Here is a 19,676-nt window from a genome sequence, read left to right on the forward strand (position 1 = left end):
GGAAGGAGGTTTGCACTCAAAATCTCACGATACATGGCCCCATTCATTCTTTCATGTACACGGATCAGTCATCCTGGTCCCTTTGCAGAGAAACAGCCCTAAAGCATGATGTTGTCACCCCCATGCTTCACAGTAGGTATGCTGTTCTTTGGATGCAACTCAGCATTCTGTCTCCTCCAAACACAACAAGTTTTGTTTCTACCAAACAGTTCTACTTTGGTTTCATCAGACCATATGACATTCTCCCAATACTCTTCTGGAAAATCCTAATGCTCTCTAGCAAACATCAGATGGGCCCGGACATGTACTGGCTTAAGCAGTGGGACACGTCTGGCACTGCAGGATCTGAGTCCCTGGCGGCCTAGTGTGTTACTGATGGTAGCCTTTGTTACGGTTGTCCCAGCTCTATGCAGGTCATTCACATTTTTTTCTCACTGTTTTTGTGATCATTTTGACCCCTTGGGGTGAGATCTTGCCTAGAGCACCAGATTGAGGGAGATTATCAGTGGTCTTGTATGTCTTCCATTTTCTTATTATTGCTCTGACAGTTGATTTCTTCACACCAAGCTGCTTGCCTATTGCAGATTCAGTCTTCCCAGCCTGGTGCAGGGCTACAATTTTGTTTCTGGTGTCCTCCGACAGCTCTTTGGTCTTCATCATAGTGGAGTTTGGAGTCAGACTGTTCGAGATTGTGGACAGGTGTCTTTTATACTGACAACAAGTTCAAACAGGTGCCATTACTACAGGTAATGCGTGGAGGACAGAGGAGCTTCTTAAAGAAGAAGTTACAGGTCTGTGAGAACCAGAAATCTTGCATGTTTTTAGGTGATCAAATATTTATTTTCCATCATAATTTGCAAAATAAATCTTCCAAATCAGACAAGGGGATTTTCTGGATTTGCTTTCTCATTTTAACTCTCATAGTTGTGGTCTACCTATGATGTCAATTACAGGCCTATCTCATCTTTTTAAGTGGGAGAACTTCCACAATTGGTGGCTGACTAAATTCTTTTCCCCCCACTGTACATAAGAGCTATACCTTTAAAAAATTGTGTTACCGCTACTCGGAATATCATCTCCTGTTTAGGTCAAAGATTAATTTTTTTTTGTTTCTGGTGGTTGAACCTCCATTTGTCTAAGACAGAACTCCAAATACCCTGCATATTAAAAAGTTAAAGGATAACATTCATCCGCCACCACTAGGGGGAACAAATCTGTCTTCAGTAAACTGTTTAGCTCCCTCTAGAGGTGAATGGAGGAGGCAGCCAAATTAAATACCATGACACCGTGAAAAAAAAAAGCTAGGGATTCTGTCCTTGGCCATGTGGCCACTGAAAAATTCGAGTCATGAGCAGCAACACTTTCATAGAGCCACTATATCTGGGAGACCATTGACTCACAGCATTGGAACCCTCAGCGATGGTACCTCCATAAAGGGTTCTACCCAAATTAGAAGTTATCACCTATTTATCCCCACAGGATAGATGATAAATCTGAGCGTTGAGGGTCCAATCCCTTGTACCCTTACTTATCTTGAGAATCATAGCCTTAAATTCCCATATTAACGGGACTGTGCTGCTCATGCTCCATTCACACCTATGGGAGTGGTGCATGCTCATTACCGCTCAATTCACAATGGACCCCTGCTCTTGTGATCAATGGGTGTCCCAGCAGTTAGGTGATATCTTGCTAATTTCTGGAGGTCGACTGCTGGGACACCAACGATCTTAAGAACGGGGTGCCACAATGAATGGCCTTTCAGGGAATCAATCTTGGGATCAGTGAAGGTCCTAGCGGTTCCCCTTTTAGGAATCAGCTAAAATTCGGACTTACCTTTTAATAAACTTGACTAAGAAAACCTAGTTAAAGGGATCTGTTCACTTCAATCATTTTTCTCTGATCACAGTGTGTCTAGCGATCAGCCAAAGTCTGTAAGATAAGGCTGCCGTATGTGTTCAATTTCCCTGCAGCACTCCTATAGGGGAAATGAGGTATTACACAGTTCCATTTTAAATCAATGAGCAGTCTGTGTAATGCATATACATGCTAAGTCCTCCAGAGTTAGAGATAACTATATAACAGATTTATGATTGATATATAGGGGACTGGAATAGACGACGTTAAATATTTACTATTCCTTACGTTATAATATGCATAGCAGAAACAACAAAAAAAAGTAATAATACAAAATATATATATTCCATTCCATTAAAGCAATACAGATGTATTAAGACAATCTTTTCATTTATAGATATTGGGTCTTGCAGTCGTCGCCCCTTCGTCTCGATGCACACATGTAACAAATAAAGCCGCTCTGTCGACATTTGCATAAATCTCTTTATTGAGTTTGGGAGTCTTAAAACATTATGGTAATAAAAAAAAATAAAAATAAAAATCCCGCGATGATAAATAATCTGAAGATTCTGCTTATCTGGAAAGTGTTAGAAAAATAGATGTAAAGTCGCCCGTCCCCCCCCTTTTATCTGTTCACTCCAAAAACAAGTGTCTGAGCGGCGAGTTTATCGGATAGATGGCACTGTGCAGCAGATTTCCCCTGTTACTATGAATTACAGCTGTTTATCTTGCAGCCTTCTTTAAGATTAATTAAATGCAAATGTAACTCTGAGAATCATGGGAATACCTGCCAGACCTCTCATTAATACCTTCACTTAAAAACCACCGTGCCAGGGAGTCATTAATTTGCAAAAAAAAAAAAATGACGACACCGTTCCTGCGAAACAATTCATGGATGGCTGCCCCATTTAGCCTAGTCACACTCTGATCCTCCTTTTAGACCCTGTGGCCCTTTGAGGACACAATAAGGCTCCGACGATAACCTGGCAGCATAGGTAGAAATCCAGCCAAGTGCGAATGTTTGAAGCCGGAGCTTTGGCTGCCATCGAGTCGGCGAAAAACAAAAAAAACAAAAAAAAAAAAAGAAAGAAAGAATTCAGGCACCATGTCATCCAGTACGAAAGGATAAAAAGAGATTTATCCGGAAATTCAATGTGGCACCACATATGGGATACATGAGGGCCGTTATACAACAGGCCACAGAGATTCTTTTTTTTTGCATCATTTCTCTCCAGCATGTGAAGAAGCGGAAGACATGTGCAAGCATCCTGACGTTTGAAGGAATGTGGACGATGATGGTAGTAGTAGTGGTGGTGGTGGCCACACGTTTGTGGCAGATGGCTTTGTGTCGGCAGTGACAAGAAGCCAGGATCGGCTTCCTGTGCGGAATCTGGAGTTTTTTGTGTTTTTGTTTTTTCCCCTCTCCTCTGATCAGGTAAATATGGGCACACTCTGGAAAGTTTTGACTGATTCCGCCTGAGGATGCAAGTTTTTTTTGACTTCGCCCCATCTGTCACGGATCGTTCCTGGGTTCCGCTGTTAGGAGAGACCTGAATTCACCGCTCAGAGATGCCCAGGAATACCGAGCCGTCTCACCCTGCGGAGGGAAGAAGAAGAAAAAAAAAGATATTAACTGTTCGGTGACAAGTGGTTGAGCGGTGGGGGAGACTTTCATCCTGAAAAATGAACAATTTCTAAACATGACCATATTGCATTAGCGCAGATTTACAGTCTCCTTCTATAAATAATACATCGTTGTATCACCGGAGCCGTGAACAGCATATATTGTATACATACAGAAAGGCAAAACAGGAAAATATCCAAGAGTAAATACAAATACAATCACGTGCCTCTAATCCAGCACTGGATGATCCGGAATATCACATAAACCAGCACTCATTTCCCTGATCAGCTAGATCTATATATTCACGTATATGGAGGAATTATTTTTACTTCTTCTTGGCTTCTACAGTTGTCACTTTCAATTTCCAGGATAAAATTATAAAACTTTCTGGATAATGGAAATAAAATATATGTAAATATTTCAACCCAGGACCTCAGGAAACAATGTAAACCACTGATCCAACTGTATGACGCGTGCAAATATACAGGTCCTTCTCAAAAAATTAGCATATAGTGTTAAATTTCATTATTTACCATAATGTAATGATTACAATTAAACTTTCATACATTATAGATTCATTATCCACCAACTGAAATTTGTCAGGTCTTTTATTGTTTTAATACTGATGATTTTGGCATACAACTCCTGATAACCCAAAAAACCTGTCTCAATAAATTAGCATATCAAGAAAAGGTTCTCTAAACGACCTATTACCCTAATCTTCTGAATCAACTAATTAACTCTAAACACATGCAAAAGATACCTGAGGCTTTTATAAACTCCCTGCCTGGTTCATTACTCAAAACCCCCATCATGGGTAAGACTAGCGACCTGACAGATGTCAAGAAGGCCATCATTGACACCCTCAAGCAAGAGGGTAAGACCCAGAAAGAAATTTCTCAACAAATAGGCTGTTCCCAGAGTGCTGTATCAAGGCACCTCAATGGTAAGTCTGTTGGAAGGAAACAATGTGGCAGAAAACGCTGTACAACGAGAAGAGGAGACCGGACCCTGAGGAAGATTGTGGAGAAGGACCGATTCCAGACCTTGGGGAACCTGAGGAAGCAGTGGACTGAGTCTGGTGTGGAAACATCCAGAGCCACCGTGCACAGGCGTGTGCAGGAAATGGGCTACAGGTGCCGCGTTCCCCAGGTAAAGCCACTTTTGAGCTACAGAGAAGCAGCACTGGACTGTTGCTAAGTGGTCCCAAGTACTTTTTTCTGATGAAAGCAAATTTTGCATGTCATTCGGAAATCAAGGTGCCAGAGTCTGGAGGAAGACTGGGGAGAAGGAAATGCCAAAATGCCTGAAGTCCAGTGTCAAGTACCCACAGTCAGTGATGGTGTGGGGTGCCATGTCAGCTGCTGGTGTTGGTCCACTGTGTTTCATCAAGGGCAGGGTCAATGCAGCTAGCTATCAGGAGATTTTGGAGCACTTCATGCTTCCATCGGCTGAAATGCTTTATGGAGATGAAGATTTCATTTTTTCAGCACGACCTGGCACCTGCTCACAGTGCCAAAACCACTGGTAAATGGTTTACTGACCATGGTATTACTGTGCTCAATTGGCCTGCCAACTCTCCTGACCTGAACCCCATAGAGAATCTGTGGGATATTGTGAAGAGAAAGTTGAGAGACGCAAGACCCAACACTCTGGATGAGCTTAAGGCCGCTATTGAAGCATCCTGGGCCTCCATAACATCTCAGCAGTGTCACAGGCTGATTGCCTCCATGCCACGCCGCATTGAAGCAGTCATTTCTGCCAAAGGATTCCCGACCAAGTATTGAGTGCATAACTGAACATTATTATTTGATGGTTTTTTTGTTTGTTATTAAAAAACACTTTTATTTGATTGGATGGGTGAAATATGCTAATTTATTGAGACAGGTTTTTTGGGTTATCAGGAGTTGTATGCCAAAATCATCAGTATTAAAACAATAAAAGACCTGACAAATTTCAGTTGGTGGATAATGAATCTATAATATATGAAAGTTTAATTGTAATCATTACATTATGGTAAATAATGAAATTTAACACTATATGCTAATTTTTTGAGAAGGACCTGTATATACGCCTGGGTTCCAATCCCACCAAGCACGGTTTGTATGTTCTCCCCGTGTTTGCGCGGGTTTCCTCCGGGTTCTCCGGTTTCCTCCCACAATACAAAGACACACTGATAGGGAGTGTAGATTATGAGCCCCAATGGGGACACTGATGATGATGTCTGAGTTAGTATCAGAGTTATCATGGTGACAAAAGTCATTTTTTTCCCCATGTATTGAGATGTGTGTGGCGAGCTGACAGTTTTCTTGATACCAATTACGGGTACATACGACGATTGTTTTGCACTGTATTTTTTAGGGAGGAGTGGTGACTGAAAAAAAACTAAATTTCTGACTTTTTGATTTTTCTTTTGCTTTATGGGTTGACTTTCAGAGCACAGCAATATAAAATAGTTTCTTTTTCAATTCTTTATTTTTAACGGAAAAACCTTAAAAAAATTTTTTTAATTACCACTGATTTGAATTTTTTTTTAAATTATCTTTTACAACTTTTTTTTGCTTTATTTTTTTTAGTCTCCTTAGGGGACATAAACCTGTGTTCCTTTTATCACTTTTTGGATATACTTCAACACTACAGTATATTGTGTAAATCCAGTGAGGTTCAGCCCTTCAGTAGGCCACGACTGCCACTGTGACTCACTAACATCCCAGGCTGTTCCATTTAATTGTCACCGGCAGAGATGGACAGCAGCATCAAAATGAATTAACAGCAGCGATCGGAGCGAACTCTGGTTGCTGCTTTTCGAGATACATGCCAGCTGTGTAACATAACTAGCATTAGTTACATATGGGACAGACACTGGCTCTTGAGCCAACTCCAAACTTGCGAATCCCAGCATCCCATTCCACACTTGCAGACCTCAACAACCCATCTCCACACTTGTAGACGCAGTTCCCCCTTCACACTTGTGGACCCCTGCGCCCCCCTCCACACTTGCAGGTGCAGTGCCCCGTTTCACACTTGAGGACCCCCAGCACCACCCTCCACATTTGCGGACCTTAGCACCCCCTTCCACATTTCTGGACCCCAACTTCCACCACCACATTTGCAGAAACGCCCCCTCCACAATGGCAGACCCCAGCACCCCCTTCCACACTTGCAGATGCAGGGCCCCACTTCACACTTGCGGAGCCCAGTGCCCCCTCTACACTTGTAGAACCCATCTGTCCTCCACAAAAGCAGATGCAGTGCCCCATTCACATTTGTGGGCCCAAGCACTCCCTTCACAATTGCGGACCTCAGCACCCCCTCCACACTTGTGGACCCCAACATCCCTCACCACATTTGAGGAAACGCCCCATCCACACTTGTAGACCCCAGCTCCCACCTCCACATTAGTAGTGCACTAGTGCAGACACTAACATCGCCCTCCATATTTAAGGACCCCAGCATACCCTTCCACACTTGCAGAACCCATCACCATCCTCGACACTTGTGGGACCAGTGCCCCCCTCCACATTGACAGACCCCAGAACGTCCCTCCACACTGACAGACCCCAGAACCTCACTCCACACTGTCAGACCCCAGAACCTCCCACCACACTGACAGACACCAGCATCCCCCTCCACACTTGCGGACCTATGCAGCATCAATAGTAAAAAGATGTCATGTTAAAAATAATAAAAAAACAAAAAAACCTGCTATTCTCACCTTCCGTAGTCCCCCCAGGCGCGCGCTGCTGCCGCCAGCTTCCGTTCCCAGAGATGCATTGCGAAATTACCCAGAAGACTTAGCGGTCTCGCGAGACCGCTAAGTCATCTGGGTAATTTCGCAATGCATCCTGGGAACGGAAGATGGCGGCAGCCGTGCGCGCATCGGCACAGCTTCGCTGGATCCCGGCGGGTGAGTATATAACTATTTTTTATTTTAATTATTTTTTTATCAGGGATATGTATGGTGCCCACACTGCTAAATACTACGTGGGCTGTGTTATACTGTATACTGCGTGGCTGCTATATACTACCTGGCCAGTGTTAGATACTATGTGGGCTGTGCTATATTTTACGTGGCCAGTGTTATATACTATGTGGGCAGTGTTATATACTGTTTGGGCTGCGTTATATACTGCTTGGCCACTGTTATATACTGTGTGGCCTGTATTAACGCATCGGGTATTCTAGAATATGTATGTATGCATGTAAATAGCAGCCACATAGTATATAGTACAGGCCACGTAGTATTTGTCTGCTATATACTACATGGCTCCTATATACTATATGGCCTGTGCTATATACTATGTGGCTGCTACATACATACATAATCTAGAATACCCGATGCGTTAGAATCGGGCTACCATCTAGTTTCCACATATTACTGCAGTTCATTTCTCAAACCCCAGTTTACTGTCCCTTTAAACAAATAAAGGGGAGATTTACCTGAAGCGGTAATTATAGAAAACATTGAGAGAATGAAAGCGAGTGAAATGTGCAACCGCAAAGAAACATAAAAAAAATCTCAAAAAGAAACAGGAAGGAGATGAGCAATGAAGGTAAATATTAGAGTGAGACATGGAGACGCGGCTGATTCTAGTTCACAGGCCTCCGCTACGGCATGTGAAAGCTGGTCTTCATTAAGTGACAATGGTCGGGTCTTCAGAGCGATTGGGAAGCATCATTAGGACTCAGTGCGGTTTTGCTGCACATCAATGAGAATCAGCCTCGGCTGGTGGCAGAGACGACTCCGATATGTTTGTGCCTTCGGGCTGGAGACATTATTTGTACATGGATACCAGACTATATGATAAGTGGCTCATCATATCACAATGCAAACATGGCCTAATTAGCTTGAGGAGTGCTCCTCATTTCCAGACAGACACAGACGAGGCACAATCTGCAATTCTTGTGTTGCTGCCTTTCTCAAGCAATGGCTGTGTGATCTTAAAGTTCTCTATGGAGAAAGGATCAAGGAAATGACGCAAAGAGAGACAGAAAAAGAAAAAAACTAAATCAGAAAATTGTAGTCTTGCTGGAAGTTTCTTCGCCTTTGGAAGTCTTCACTATATTGGAGGATCATGGACAAGTCTACCATATTCAGAATAAAGGGGCAATAAACCATAAAATAGGTTTTCCGGGACTTTAAAAAAGACTTGGCCGAGAGTTGTGAACGTTATAAAATATAGGAGTAACTATTACTTCCCGGTAGAGTTGAGCAACAGGATTTGCAAGGCTCTGGTCCAGTTGCCATGTTAGTAATTTGTGACCAGTCTGGACCAGAGACCGGCGTACCTTGTCCCACCTGATGCCATCTTCTGATTAGCAGGTCCAGTACAACATCATAGTTACCACCTCCAGTTCAGATGTCCTATAAGGCCACTAAAGGTTGCACGTTTATGCAAAAATTGGTGGCCACATATTTAGATCACGTCATACTTTATTTCCCAGAAGTGTTCAGGCCCATTTTGATGGCAGTAGAGGTTAAGGAAACATTGATAGTCTATCTTTCGTATGGGTGAAGGTTCAACTATAGTGTATACTATGGATCTGCAGAATCAGTAAAAAAGTGGTGCTCTGCGGTCCTTCATTGCAGCACATGATACAGCACCATCCATGTGCATGTGGCCGTGTCTGGTACTGCAACTCATTCAAGTAAATAGGGTAGAGCAAGAGTACCAGAAGCAGCCGCATGGAAGAGGATTGGTTATGAAAAAGACGCGTAAGCTGCATGTGCATCATTGGGATAGATATACCATTGAAGATATCAACTAAGGCAGTGGTTCCCCAATTTTTTTTAATTTTTGGTTTTGGAGGCTAAACCAGCTACAGACCCTACTTAATATCCCCTTAAAGCACCACTCCAGCAGGTTTTTGTATATTGCCGCGCTGGAGTGGTGCTACTAATCTAAGTTGCCTGCCCCTAGTCTTATACCTACCAGCCCCCATCTACACATTTTATTGGCGCCATTCTGGTCTGTTTCCAGATTGCTGCAGTGTTTTCTGGATGATCCAGAAGTCACAACTAAATTTAAGTCTATAACAGCCAGAACGAGGCCAGAACGAGACCAGAACGAGGCCAGAACAAGGCTCATAGACTTGAATAGAGATCTTGTGACCATTACCTTTACTTTACGGTCAGGCAGAAGATGAGGTCGCAAGATGGCGGTGTGGGACTGGAACGGCGCCAAGAAGAGCTGATAACGATATCTGGTAAGTATAGAACTAGGTTCAGGGAACCACTTCAGCATTGTAAGAGGATAAAACCCACTGGAGTGGTTCTTTAAGGAGCTTGGGAAAAACCGTTAAATGAAGGCATTAGGTTTGAAGGAATGAAAAGGCAAACTCAATTGGAGATTTAATCTGATTGTCTAAGGGAACACATTCCAGAGAACTGATGCAGCTCTAGAGAAATCTTGGTGATGAGAGGGTTAGCTCTGGATTTTGAATGATGTCAGTCTTATGACCCCCTACCCATTACATAAAAGTTAGCAGAATGTGTCATGCCGATTTCAAAGGGGCCAGACCACCATCTAATGTGTAGAGGGACTTCCCTAAATTCTCCGATGGTTCATGGGTGGGGAATGAAGGATACGGCCTGATGACTTTATGTTTAACATGGAGCTAAGCCGCTGTCAGAGGACTCTAGCATCGGCTGTCTAATAAATAACACGGGAGCTCTGGTCTGAACCTGCTTCTTATGTGGGGGTGTGAGTGATTGGCCCACAGATGTCCTAAGTGTATGGCCAGATTTAGGTCCAGCTTTAGATCCATCTTTGTGAATGAGAGTTTTAAGAAAAAAAACAGGTGCAGCCCATAGCCCAAAGTGGTGCTGTTTCTGGGCAACAACCAAACCCTCTCATCTTGGACTATCCTTAAAAGTTGACATTAGACCAGTTTTTTTTTTACTTGCCATCTGCCTTACGCATAACGATGGACCTCCAAAATCGAAATGTCCCGATCGATACCCAACAGAAGATAAAATTTAAAGTAGAAATTCTGTTCAAAATTGCAACACAAGTGAAAGAAAATGTAATCCATGTATTGTCTCTACAAACCGTCCTTAAATTTGTCACTTTTGGTAAATACCAGAACGATGCCTCCCCACTGGTGGGAATGAGATCTGTGCAAACAAATTAAATCGGGAGATACTCAAATATTCTTCAAAAGGAAAAAAAAACCCAGGAGTAAAAAAAAAAATTCAATTTTTCTGTATCATTCAATATTGTATTTTTTAATCTCTCTGATCTTCCTTTTGCCAATAACTTGAAATACTCAAAACAAACATCATTTTCCTTCGGCTCCATCACTTGTTCCCTGTTTACAACCTAAAGGTCTCTCTTCCATTGTGTGTGTCATAAATTATAAATGGATGTGTACTTTCCTCTCACCAAATGTGTATCCATCTGCCACCTTATTTATCCGATCCCCTTATCGTGGTAACTACGTTTTTTTTTTCTATAAACATTTCTTTTCCCCTGCCATATTCTTCCACCCTGAAGAGAGCACACCGGCTGCTCGGAGGTTTTCTGTCTCCTGCAGTGAAGGGAGAGATGGCATTTTGCATTATCTAAATTGAAATAGGACGCAGAATTAGATCTCTGCTCTTGGAAGAGGCTTGAAGTACTACTGACACTAGTTATAAGTCATGGCATATGATAAGTTCCTAGCTTCGCTGGAAAAGCTAATTGTCCAGGAACCCCGCTGACTTTTTTTTTCAATGACTCCTGAAACTTAACAGGGCAGTAAAGTTACCGTGATCTTTTAGAAGCTTGCAAAAGTCACTTTTGAGTTTACGCTCACAAATAAAATGGCAGTAATATGCAAGGTTGGGCTCTTTAAAGTGAATGTAGTGAAGGTCTATCCCTGGTGATTCAATTCTTCATACATCTTTATAGCTTGAGGAACTCCGTTTTCTTTTCTCATAGAGAGATTGCTGCGCATGCGCGGCTCCTTCCGCTTCACTTCTCTGGAACACACTGGACATTTAGATTGTGAGTCCCATTGGGGACAGAAATAATAATGTATCTAAAGCGCAGCAGCATATGATAGCGCTATATAAGCAATGCATAATAAATAAAATAATAACTAGCCGAGCAAGAGTGCTGTGCTACGTTTAGAACTCCAAAGAAATGAATTGAGAGCGCCGCGCATGCACAGCCATTTCTCCATTTGTAACGGACACATGAACAGGCACAATAAGACTCCGTGGACTCTCGTTTTGTGTCTTTCTGAGGGTCTACGAGGCGGGACCCATGTTCATCAGCACAGTCATCACTGTAAACCAATCCAATGCAATCCTGCGCAAGTGCAAAAATAAAAAAGACTTTTGCCTGGAGCGGTCAGATTCAAAATTCTGTGCATTCAACAATACTGATGGGAATAGAAGCCATTGCCCTGTAATAGATCCATACAGTGGGACATCACTGATTTTAAGTGAAGTGTCTTGCGGTTTACTGGTATTTTTAAAGGCAAGAAAAAGGCTGAAGAATGATATATTCTTTCCATAAAAGATACTAGAAGGCTAATAAGTCTCTCAATGAAAGTGTGTACGCTGCGAATGGGTGTCTGTACTTGCAGAGTCTGCACATGCCTTCTCTGCGTATGTTATCTCTACGCATGCAGTCTACGTGCATGCCGTCTCTGCGCATGTCATCTCTGCGCATCCGCACCTCCTTATATTTACTTTTTTGGCAAAACGCCCATGGCGCTCTGAACACCTTTTTTGCATATTAATTTAAAGAATAATTTCTGGAAACTAAGTCCAGGGATTTTTCAATTAACAGTATGATCTTTCTTAGGACAAGGTCACCTCCAAAGACTGGAGCTTACTTTGATACTACATTATGCCCCGACAGACTCCCAAGCTTTTGAGGTGACCTTGCTTTGCTTTAAGAGGACATGCTGGGACTTATAGTTGAACAGGTTGTCTACCGCCAAATCAGGTGATCTTGTGTGTCATCTCTGAATGTCTCCGATGTCTTTTAAATGGATATAAACGCTACAGTGAGCGTAATTAGATGACATCTAGAATAAAAAAGTGTAACAAGAATTAGACAACAGAAGGTCTGTAACAGCTATGTCAGGCAATCTGTTGGAAGACAAACCGCAATTGCCCCCCTCCTGAGAACTCGAAAGTTTTCTGAGCAAGAAATATAATTTGTCTTGAGCTTAATGCAACCTACAAAATACTGGCTGGGGGCAGAATGTAAGGGAAGGTGTGAGGAGTAAATGTCCACGTCTAATGAGGAGAACACAGTGACCCGTCATTCATGGAGTATTGAAAAATAAACTAAAAATTCAGGCCGGCGCATTCTCAGCCTCATCCTCAGTAATTAGGATGGAGTGAAATAACATGGGTCAGGCTACCTCTACATTACCATATGACGGTACAATTGTCTAGGTCAGTAATCTACTGTTACATTTTTGTCTTGCACATTAACATGGCATTACTTCCGGGATTATTGGGAGGGTAAGGTACAGTTAGGTCCATATATATTTGGACAGAGACAACATTTTTCTAATTTTGGTTATATACATTACCACAATGAATTTTAAACAAAACAATTCAGATGCAGTTGAAGATCAGACTTTCAGCTTTCATTTGAGGGTATCCACATTAAAATTGGATGAAGGGTTTAGGAATTTCAGCTCCTTAACATGTGCCACCCTGTTTTTAAAGGGACCAAAAGTAATTGGACAATTGACTCCAAGGCTATTTCATGGACAGGTGTGGGCAATCCCTTCGCCATGTCATTCCCAATTAAGCAGATAAAAGGCCTGGAGTTGATTTGAGGTTTGGTGCTTGTATTTGGAAGGTTTTGCTGTGAAGTAAACATGAGGTCAAAGGAGCTCTCCATGCATGTGAAACAAGCCATCCTTACGCTGCGAAAACAGAAAAAACCCTTCCGAGAAATTGCTACAATATTAGGAGTGGCAAAATCTACAGTTTGGTACATCCTGAGAAAGAAAGAAAGCACTGGTGAACTCATCAATGCAAAAAGACCTGGGCGCCCACGGAAGACAACAGTGGTGGATGATCACAGAATTATCTCCATGGTGAAGAGAAACCCCTTCACAACAGCCAACCAAGTGAACAACACTCTCCAGGAGGTCGGCGTATCAATATCCAAATCTACCATAAAGAGAAGACTGCATGAAAGTAAATACAGAGGGATCACTGCACGGTGCAAGCCACTCACAAGATTCAAGAATAAAAAGGCTAGACTGGACTTTGCTAAAAAACATCTAAAAAAGCCGCACAGTTCTGGAAGAACATTCTTTGGACAGATGAAACCAAGATCAACTTCTACCAGAATGATGGAAAGAGAAAAGTATGGCGAAGGCGTGGTACAGCTCATGATCCAAAGCATACCACATCATCTGTAAAACACGGCAGAGGCAGTGTGATGGCGCGGGCATGCATGGCGGCCAGTGGCACTGGGTCACTAGTGTTTATTGATGATGTGACACTGGACAGAAGCAGCCGAATGAATTCTGAGGTATTCAGAGCCATACTGTGTGCTCAGATCCAGCCAAATGCAGCCAAACTGATTGGTCGTCGTTTCATACTACAGATGGACAATGACCCAAAACATAAAGCCAAAGCAACCAGGAGTTTATCAAAGCAAAGAAGTGGAATATTTTTGAATGGCCAAGTCAGTCATCTGATCTCAACCCAATTGAGCATGCATTTCACTGTTAAAGACTAAACTTCAGACAGGAAGGCCCACAAACAAACAGCAGCTGAAAACCACCGCAGTGGAGGCCTGGCAGAGCATCAAAACGGAGAAAACACAGCATCTGGTGATGTCCATGAGTTCAAGACTTCAGGCAGTCATTGCCAACCAAGTACTAAAAATGAACATTTTATTTAAAAATTATTGAATCTGTCCAATTACTTTTGGTCCTTTTAAAAACAGGGTGGCACATGCTAAGGAGCTGAAACTCCTAAACCCTTCATCCAATTTTATTGTGGATACCCTCAAATGAAAGCTGAAAGTCTGAACTTCAACTGCATCTGAATTGTTTTGTTTAAAATTCATTGTGGTAATGTCTATAACCAAAATTAGAAAAATGTTGTCTCTGTCCAAATATATATGGACCTAACTGTATATATTCAAGCTTTGGTTTCCTATCATTGGCTATACTTTTAGCAATGAGGACAAAATGCTATTTTTTGCATTGTTTTCCAGTCTGTTCAACTCTTTGTGTGTTACAAAAGATGGAAACCATCTATCTATAGATGGATGGATAGATAGGTAGGTAGATAGAAAGATAGATAAAAGATGAAATGATAGATAGGAAGATAACAGACACAAAGAGAGAAATGGGAATATAGAGAAGACAGAAAGATAAAAAATAGCAGATATATGGATATATCAGACAGAAAGATAGATAGATGGCTCACTTGTGAACGGTTGAATTGGCAGCTCTTTTGAGGTTGAGTGTGGAGCTCACCAGGGTTGTCCCTTGAGCCACTTCTTAGGAGGGTGGAACGTGGAAGGTTGGCCGGGATCGGGATAGACAACGCAATACCGAAAACCACTCTGAGGGTGGAGGCGAATGCAGATGATGTAACTGCTTTTGTTTCCTCTCATGAGGAGGCAGAGTGGCTGATGTCAGAGGTAGATCGCTACTCGGAGGCATCCGGGTCCAAGATCAACCAGGATAAGTGTGAGAGTCTCTGGCTGGGAGAAGGAGATCCCGATTTTGTTTTCCCGGACACTCTTGCCGTCCCCAAAGTCTCTGCAAAAGTCTGTGGCATCAAATTTGGCCAGGGGGATTACACCAAACAAAATTGGGGAAGCAGGCTAGAGATCACCACTCAGAAGGTGAACCAAAGAAGGGATGATCTGTGACCCTAAAGTGAAAGGGTAAACCTGATGAAAACTTACCGGCTTCCTTTACTGACTTATCTGGGCAGTGTGTGCATCATGCCAGAGGCTCTCTGGACTCGGTCTTGAGTTTGTTCTTCCAACTGTTATAGGGGAATAGACTGAACCTGGTCAAGAGGGAGGTAATGTTTTTGAGACCATATTTGGTGACCTGGTGAAGATGTGCTGTCTGGAGTATGAGAGACTGGGCACACGTAGGGCCGCTCTCCGCTGGAGGGCTTTTCTTTTAATGTGTCCTAGTCTGGTGGTCTCCTTTCCTGATGGTGGTTTGCTGCTGACACCGTAGAGTTTTGTTTTGATCAATATACAGTGATGTGCGACTGCAGGCGCCAAACTTGGGCATTAGTTGTGGTTATTGTAATGTCTGTTTCTGTATCTATTGTACATAGGGATATAGATTTGGGTGTAGGTGTTAAGTTGGGTGGTGGGAAAAGGGGTAAGTTTTATCTTGTGGAACTTTGGGACACTGGGGTGTTTGGGTGAAAAATGCCGATTTTACAGATCAAAGGCAATATTTGCCGCACTGTCATGTGAATGTGTCGTGTGCAAGAAACACCCGGTGTTTGGGGTGCCGAATCCTAACAGTAACATGGTCTTCCTGGTAAAGTCCTTGTTCAGGGTCCATGCCCGACCAGTAGAAGTTCGGAACGAACCTCAAACTTTACTGTTCGGGTTCCCCCATCTCTGCATACCACATCTTCTGGCCAGAGAAGTAAGCAAAACAGAGTAAACAGAGTATACAGACATTACAGCAGAAGATCGCAACTGATTCTTTTTGTGAGGTAAAACATTTCACCTCTCAGAATCATCTGTGATCATGTGCTGTAATGTCTATATACCTTCTTTTGCTTACTCCCCTGGCCAGGAGATATGGTATGATCAGACCATGTCCCTGTACGGTCAGACACAGCCATTACACAGTACACAGCATGGGCACATTTATAAGATTATCTCAGCACAGGAACATTTTATTTTAAACACATCCAATTGTGGACCTTATTATTACACCATGTTCTAAATTATTATGCAAATGATATTTTTCTCGGATTTCCCTAAATGGTCGGTGCAAATGACAGTCAGTCTAATAAAAGTCATCACTCGTTAGAGTATGCATAGAATTTTATAGAAGAAACCTCCCAATGATAACAGTATAATCTCCAAAACGAATAAAAACTCAAAATGCACTGTTCCAAATTATTAGGCACAGTAGAATTTCGAAACAAGAACTGAAAATGCTCATTAGTGGAATTTGCAGCATTAGGAGGTCACATTCACTGAACAAAAAAGCTATTTAACTCCAAAACCTCCTAACAGGCCAAGTTACATGGTAACATAGGACCATTTCTTTGACATCATCTTCACAATTCTTGCATCCATTGAACTTGTGAGTTTTTGGAGAGTTTCTGCTTGTGTTTCTTTGCCTCCCAGAGCCGCTGTTTTGATGTGAACGGCCTCCCACCCCCATAGATCTTTTGCTTGATGATCCTCCAAAGGTTCTCTGTACGGTTGAGGTCAGGGGAAGATGGTGGCCACACCATGAGTTTATCTCCTTTTATGCCCATAGCAGCCAATGACTCAGAGGTATTATTTGCAGCATGAGATGGGGCATTGTCAGCATGAAGATGATTTTGCTCCTGGTTTCTGCTTGTTAGACCATGGAAGAAAGTTGTCAGTCAGAAACTCTATATACTTTACAGAGGTCATTTTCACACTTTCAGGAACCTTAAAGGGCCCTACCAGCTGTTTCCCCATGATTCCGGCCCAAAACACGACTCCTCCACCTCCTTGCTGACGTCGCAGCCTTGTTGGGACATGGTGGCAATCCGCCAACCATCCACTACTCCATCCATCTGGACCATCCAGGGTTGCTCGACACTCATCAGTAAACAAGATTGTTTGAAAATTAGTTTTCATGTATGTCTGGGCCCACTGCAACTGTTTCTGCTTGTGAACACTGTTTAGGGGTGGCCGAATAGTAGGTTTATGAACCAAAGCAAGCCTTTTAAGTATCCTACACCTTGAGGTTCGAGGGACTCCAAAAGCACCAGCAGCTTCAAATATCTGTTTGTTGGTTTGTAATGGCTTTTTAGCAGCTGCTCTCTTAATCTGATGAACTTGCCTGGCAGAAACCTTCCTCATTATGCCTTTATCAGCACGAACACTTCTGTGATCAGATTCAGCTACAAATCTCTTAACAGTGCAATGATCACGCAGATGATCACGCTTAAGTTTTCGGCAAATATCTAATGTTTTCATCCCTTGACCAAGGCATTGCACTATTTGGTGCTTTTCGGCAGCAGAGAGATCCTTTTTCTTTCCCATGTTACTTGAAAACTGTGGCCTGCATAATAATGTGGAACATCATTTTTAAGTAGTTTTCCTTTAGTTCGAATCACCTGGAAAACTAATTATAACGTGTTTAAGATTGATTTCAGTGATCCATTGAGCCCTGAGACACAATACCATCCGAGTTTATTTGAAAAACAAAACAATTAAATCTTTATGACACTGAAATCCTATTTGCATAATAATTTGGAACACGGTGTATTCAAAGATCTATTGATTAAAATGTTGATTAAGATTAACTTTGTTCATGGGAAAACCCTATAATACAGACTCCATGCTGTCCTCACTGGATCTGTTTGGTTTGTAAAATGCTGGAACACACAGACTGCAGCAGAAAAAAAAAAAAAGAGGAAGGCGACCGAGGCCTGAGGGGTTCCACACATCATAAAGCTCCCTGCCTTCTGGGTGGGTTCCTTTACTTTTTTTTCATTACAGGTTAAAAGCTGTATGCAATTCTACTGGCTTGCAAAGCACTGCACACAGCATTGGAACTGTGCAGTCAGCATTTTAAACTATTATAGGCTACCTCCTGAACCATTGCCAAGTTAATAGACAATGAAAGATAATGAGCTTGAAATTGGGTGTTAAATTGCATTTTTTTGTTCCTATCTCTATTTTTTCTCCCATGCTTTAACTGTTTCCTACAGATGCACAATGGAGCTTTACATTGCACATACATCATCAAAATATCTGAGAAGAAACCAAACATTTCGCGGCCTCCTCCACAACTCCCCGTCACGCGTTTAAACTGGCGACGATAGGGTTAAAATCAAGCAAAATTAAATTCTCACACAGCTATCTTGCCATAGATAGCAGCCTGAAAAAGTCAAAATTATGTTTTTTTTTTAATCCAAAATAAGACTTTTTTTTTTTATTAAAAAAACGATATATTAAAAATTAAAATATTAAAAATATTTCAGAAATATTTTTCACTTTAAAATTAAAAAATAAAAATTACTTATTTTTTCAATCTAAAATAAGATTTTTCTTACTAAAAAAGATATATTAAAAATAAAAATATTACCGAAATATTTCGAAAATAGTTTTCAATTTCAGTTTTTTTTTAAATTACACCTTTTTAAATCTATTTTGCTTTACTAAAAAATGAGATATAAAAAATTAAAAAGTATATATTTTTCAATCTTTTAAAATTTAGAATATATATATATATATATATAAATATATATATATATATATATATATATATATATATATAAATATATATATATAAATATATATATATATATATATATATATATATATATATATATATATATATATATATATATATATATATATATATATATATATGTATGTATGTATATCTTCTGGCCAATTTTTTAAAACCAAATATTCACATAGGAATTTCTATACAGATTCGACGCTCCAGGGCATGAGAGGACACAGGGAGTCTTCCTTTTCATAATTCATAGAAAGAAAATAGATTTTATATATATATATATATATATATATATATATATATATATATATATATATATATATATATATATATATATATATATACATACACGTATATATATATACACCAGTATATATGTATATATATATATATATATATATATATACACACACACACACACATTGAGAATTAAATATAATAAAAATATTTTTTTTATTTTTTTTTAAATTACATTTTTTTTAAAAAATATATATATATTTGGTCCAATTTTGCAAAAGCAAATATTCATATAGGAATTTCTAGACATATCCTCCAATGCTCAAGGGCATGGAAGGACACGGGGGGGGGGAGGGTTCATTTTCATGACAATGCATAGAAAGAAAATAAATTAAAAAAATAAAATAAAAATGTCCGCACCTGATAATTTCTTGAATCTTCCCTCCCAGTTTTAAATAATATAATATTCTAATAGCAAAGTGAGCTTATCTTCATTAGTATAATTGTAAGATATTCCTTTCAACTTTCCTTTAAAGCTAATGAG

At 40.9% G+C, this 19,676-nt stretch overlaps 1 protein-coding gene across 2 annotated transcripts in view; it reads right to left on the bottom strand.

The window, feature by feature from the left end:
• Positions 1-2,319: 2,319 nt before the first annotated feature.
• GTDC1 (glycosyltransferase like domain containing 1) overlaps positions 2,320-19,676 on the bottom strand; it is a 223,800-nt gene continuing 206,443 nt past the window's right edge. For both annotated transcript variants that reach the window (XM_069732883.1, XM_069732882.1), the window contains one exon: positions 2,320-3,451. In XM_069732883.1, coding sequence (XP_069588984.1) covers positions 3,368-3,451 — 84 coding nt within the window. In that variant the 3' untranslated portion in view covers positions 2,320-3,367. The remainder of the gene's footprint in view (positions 3,452-19,676) is intronic.

Source organism: Ranitomeya imitator, chromosome 7, assembly GCF_032444005.1.
Source record: "Ranitomeya imitator isolate aRanImi1 chromosome 7, aRanImi1.pri, whole genome shotgun sequence".
Classification (NCBI taxonomy): Eukaryota; Metazoa; Chordata; class Amphibia; order Anura; family Dendrobatidae; genus Ranitomeya; species Ranitomeya imitator.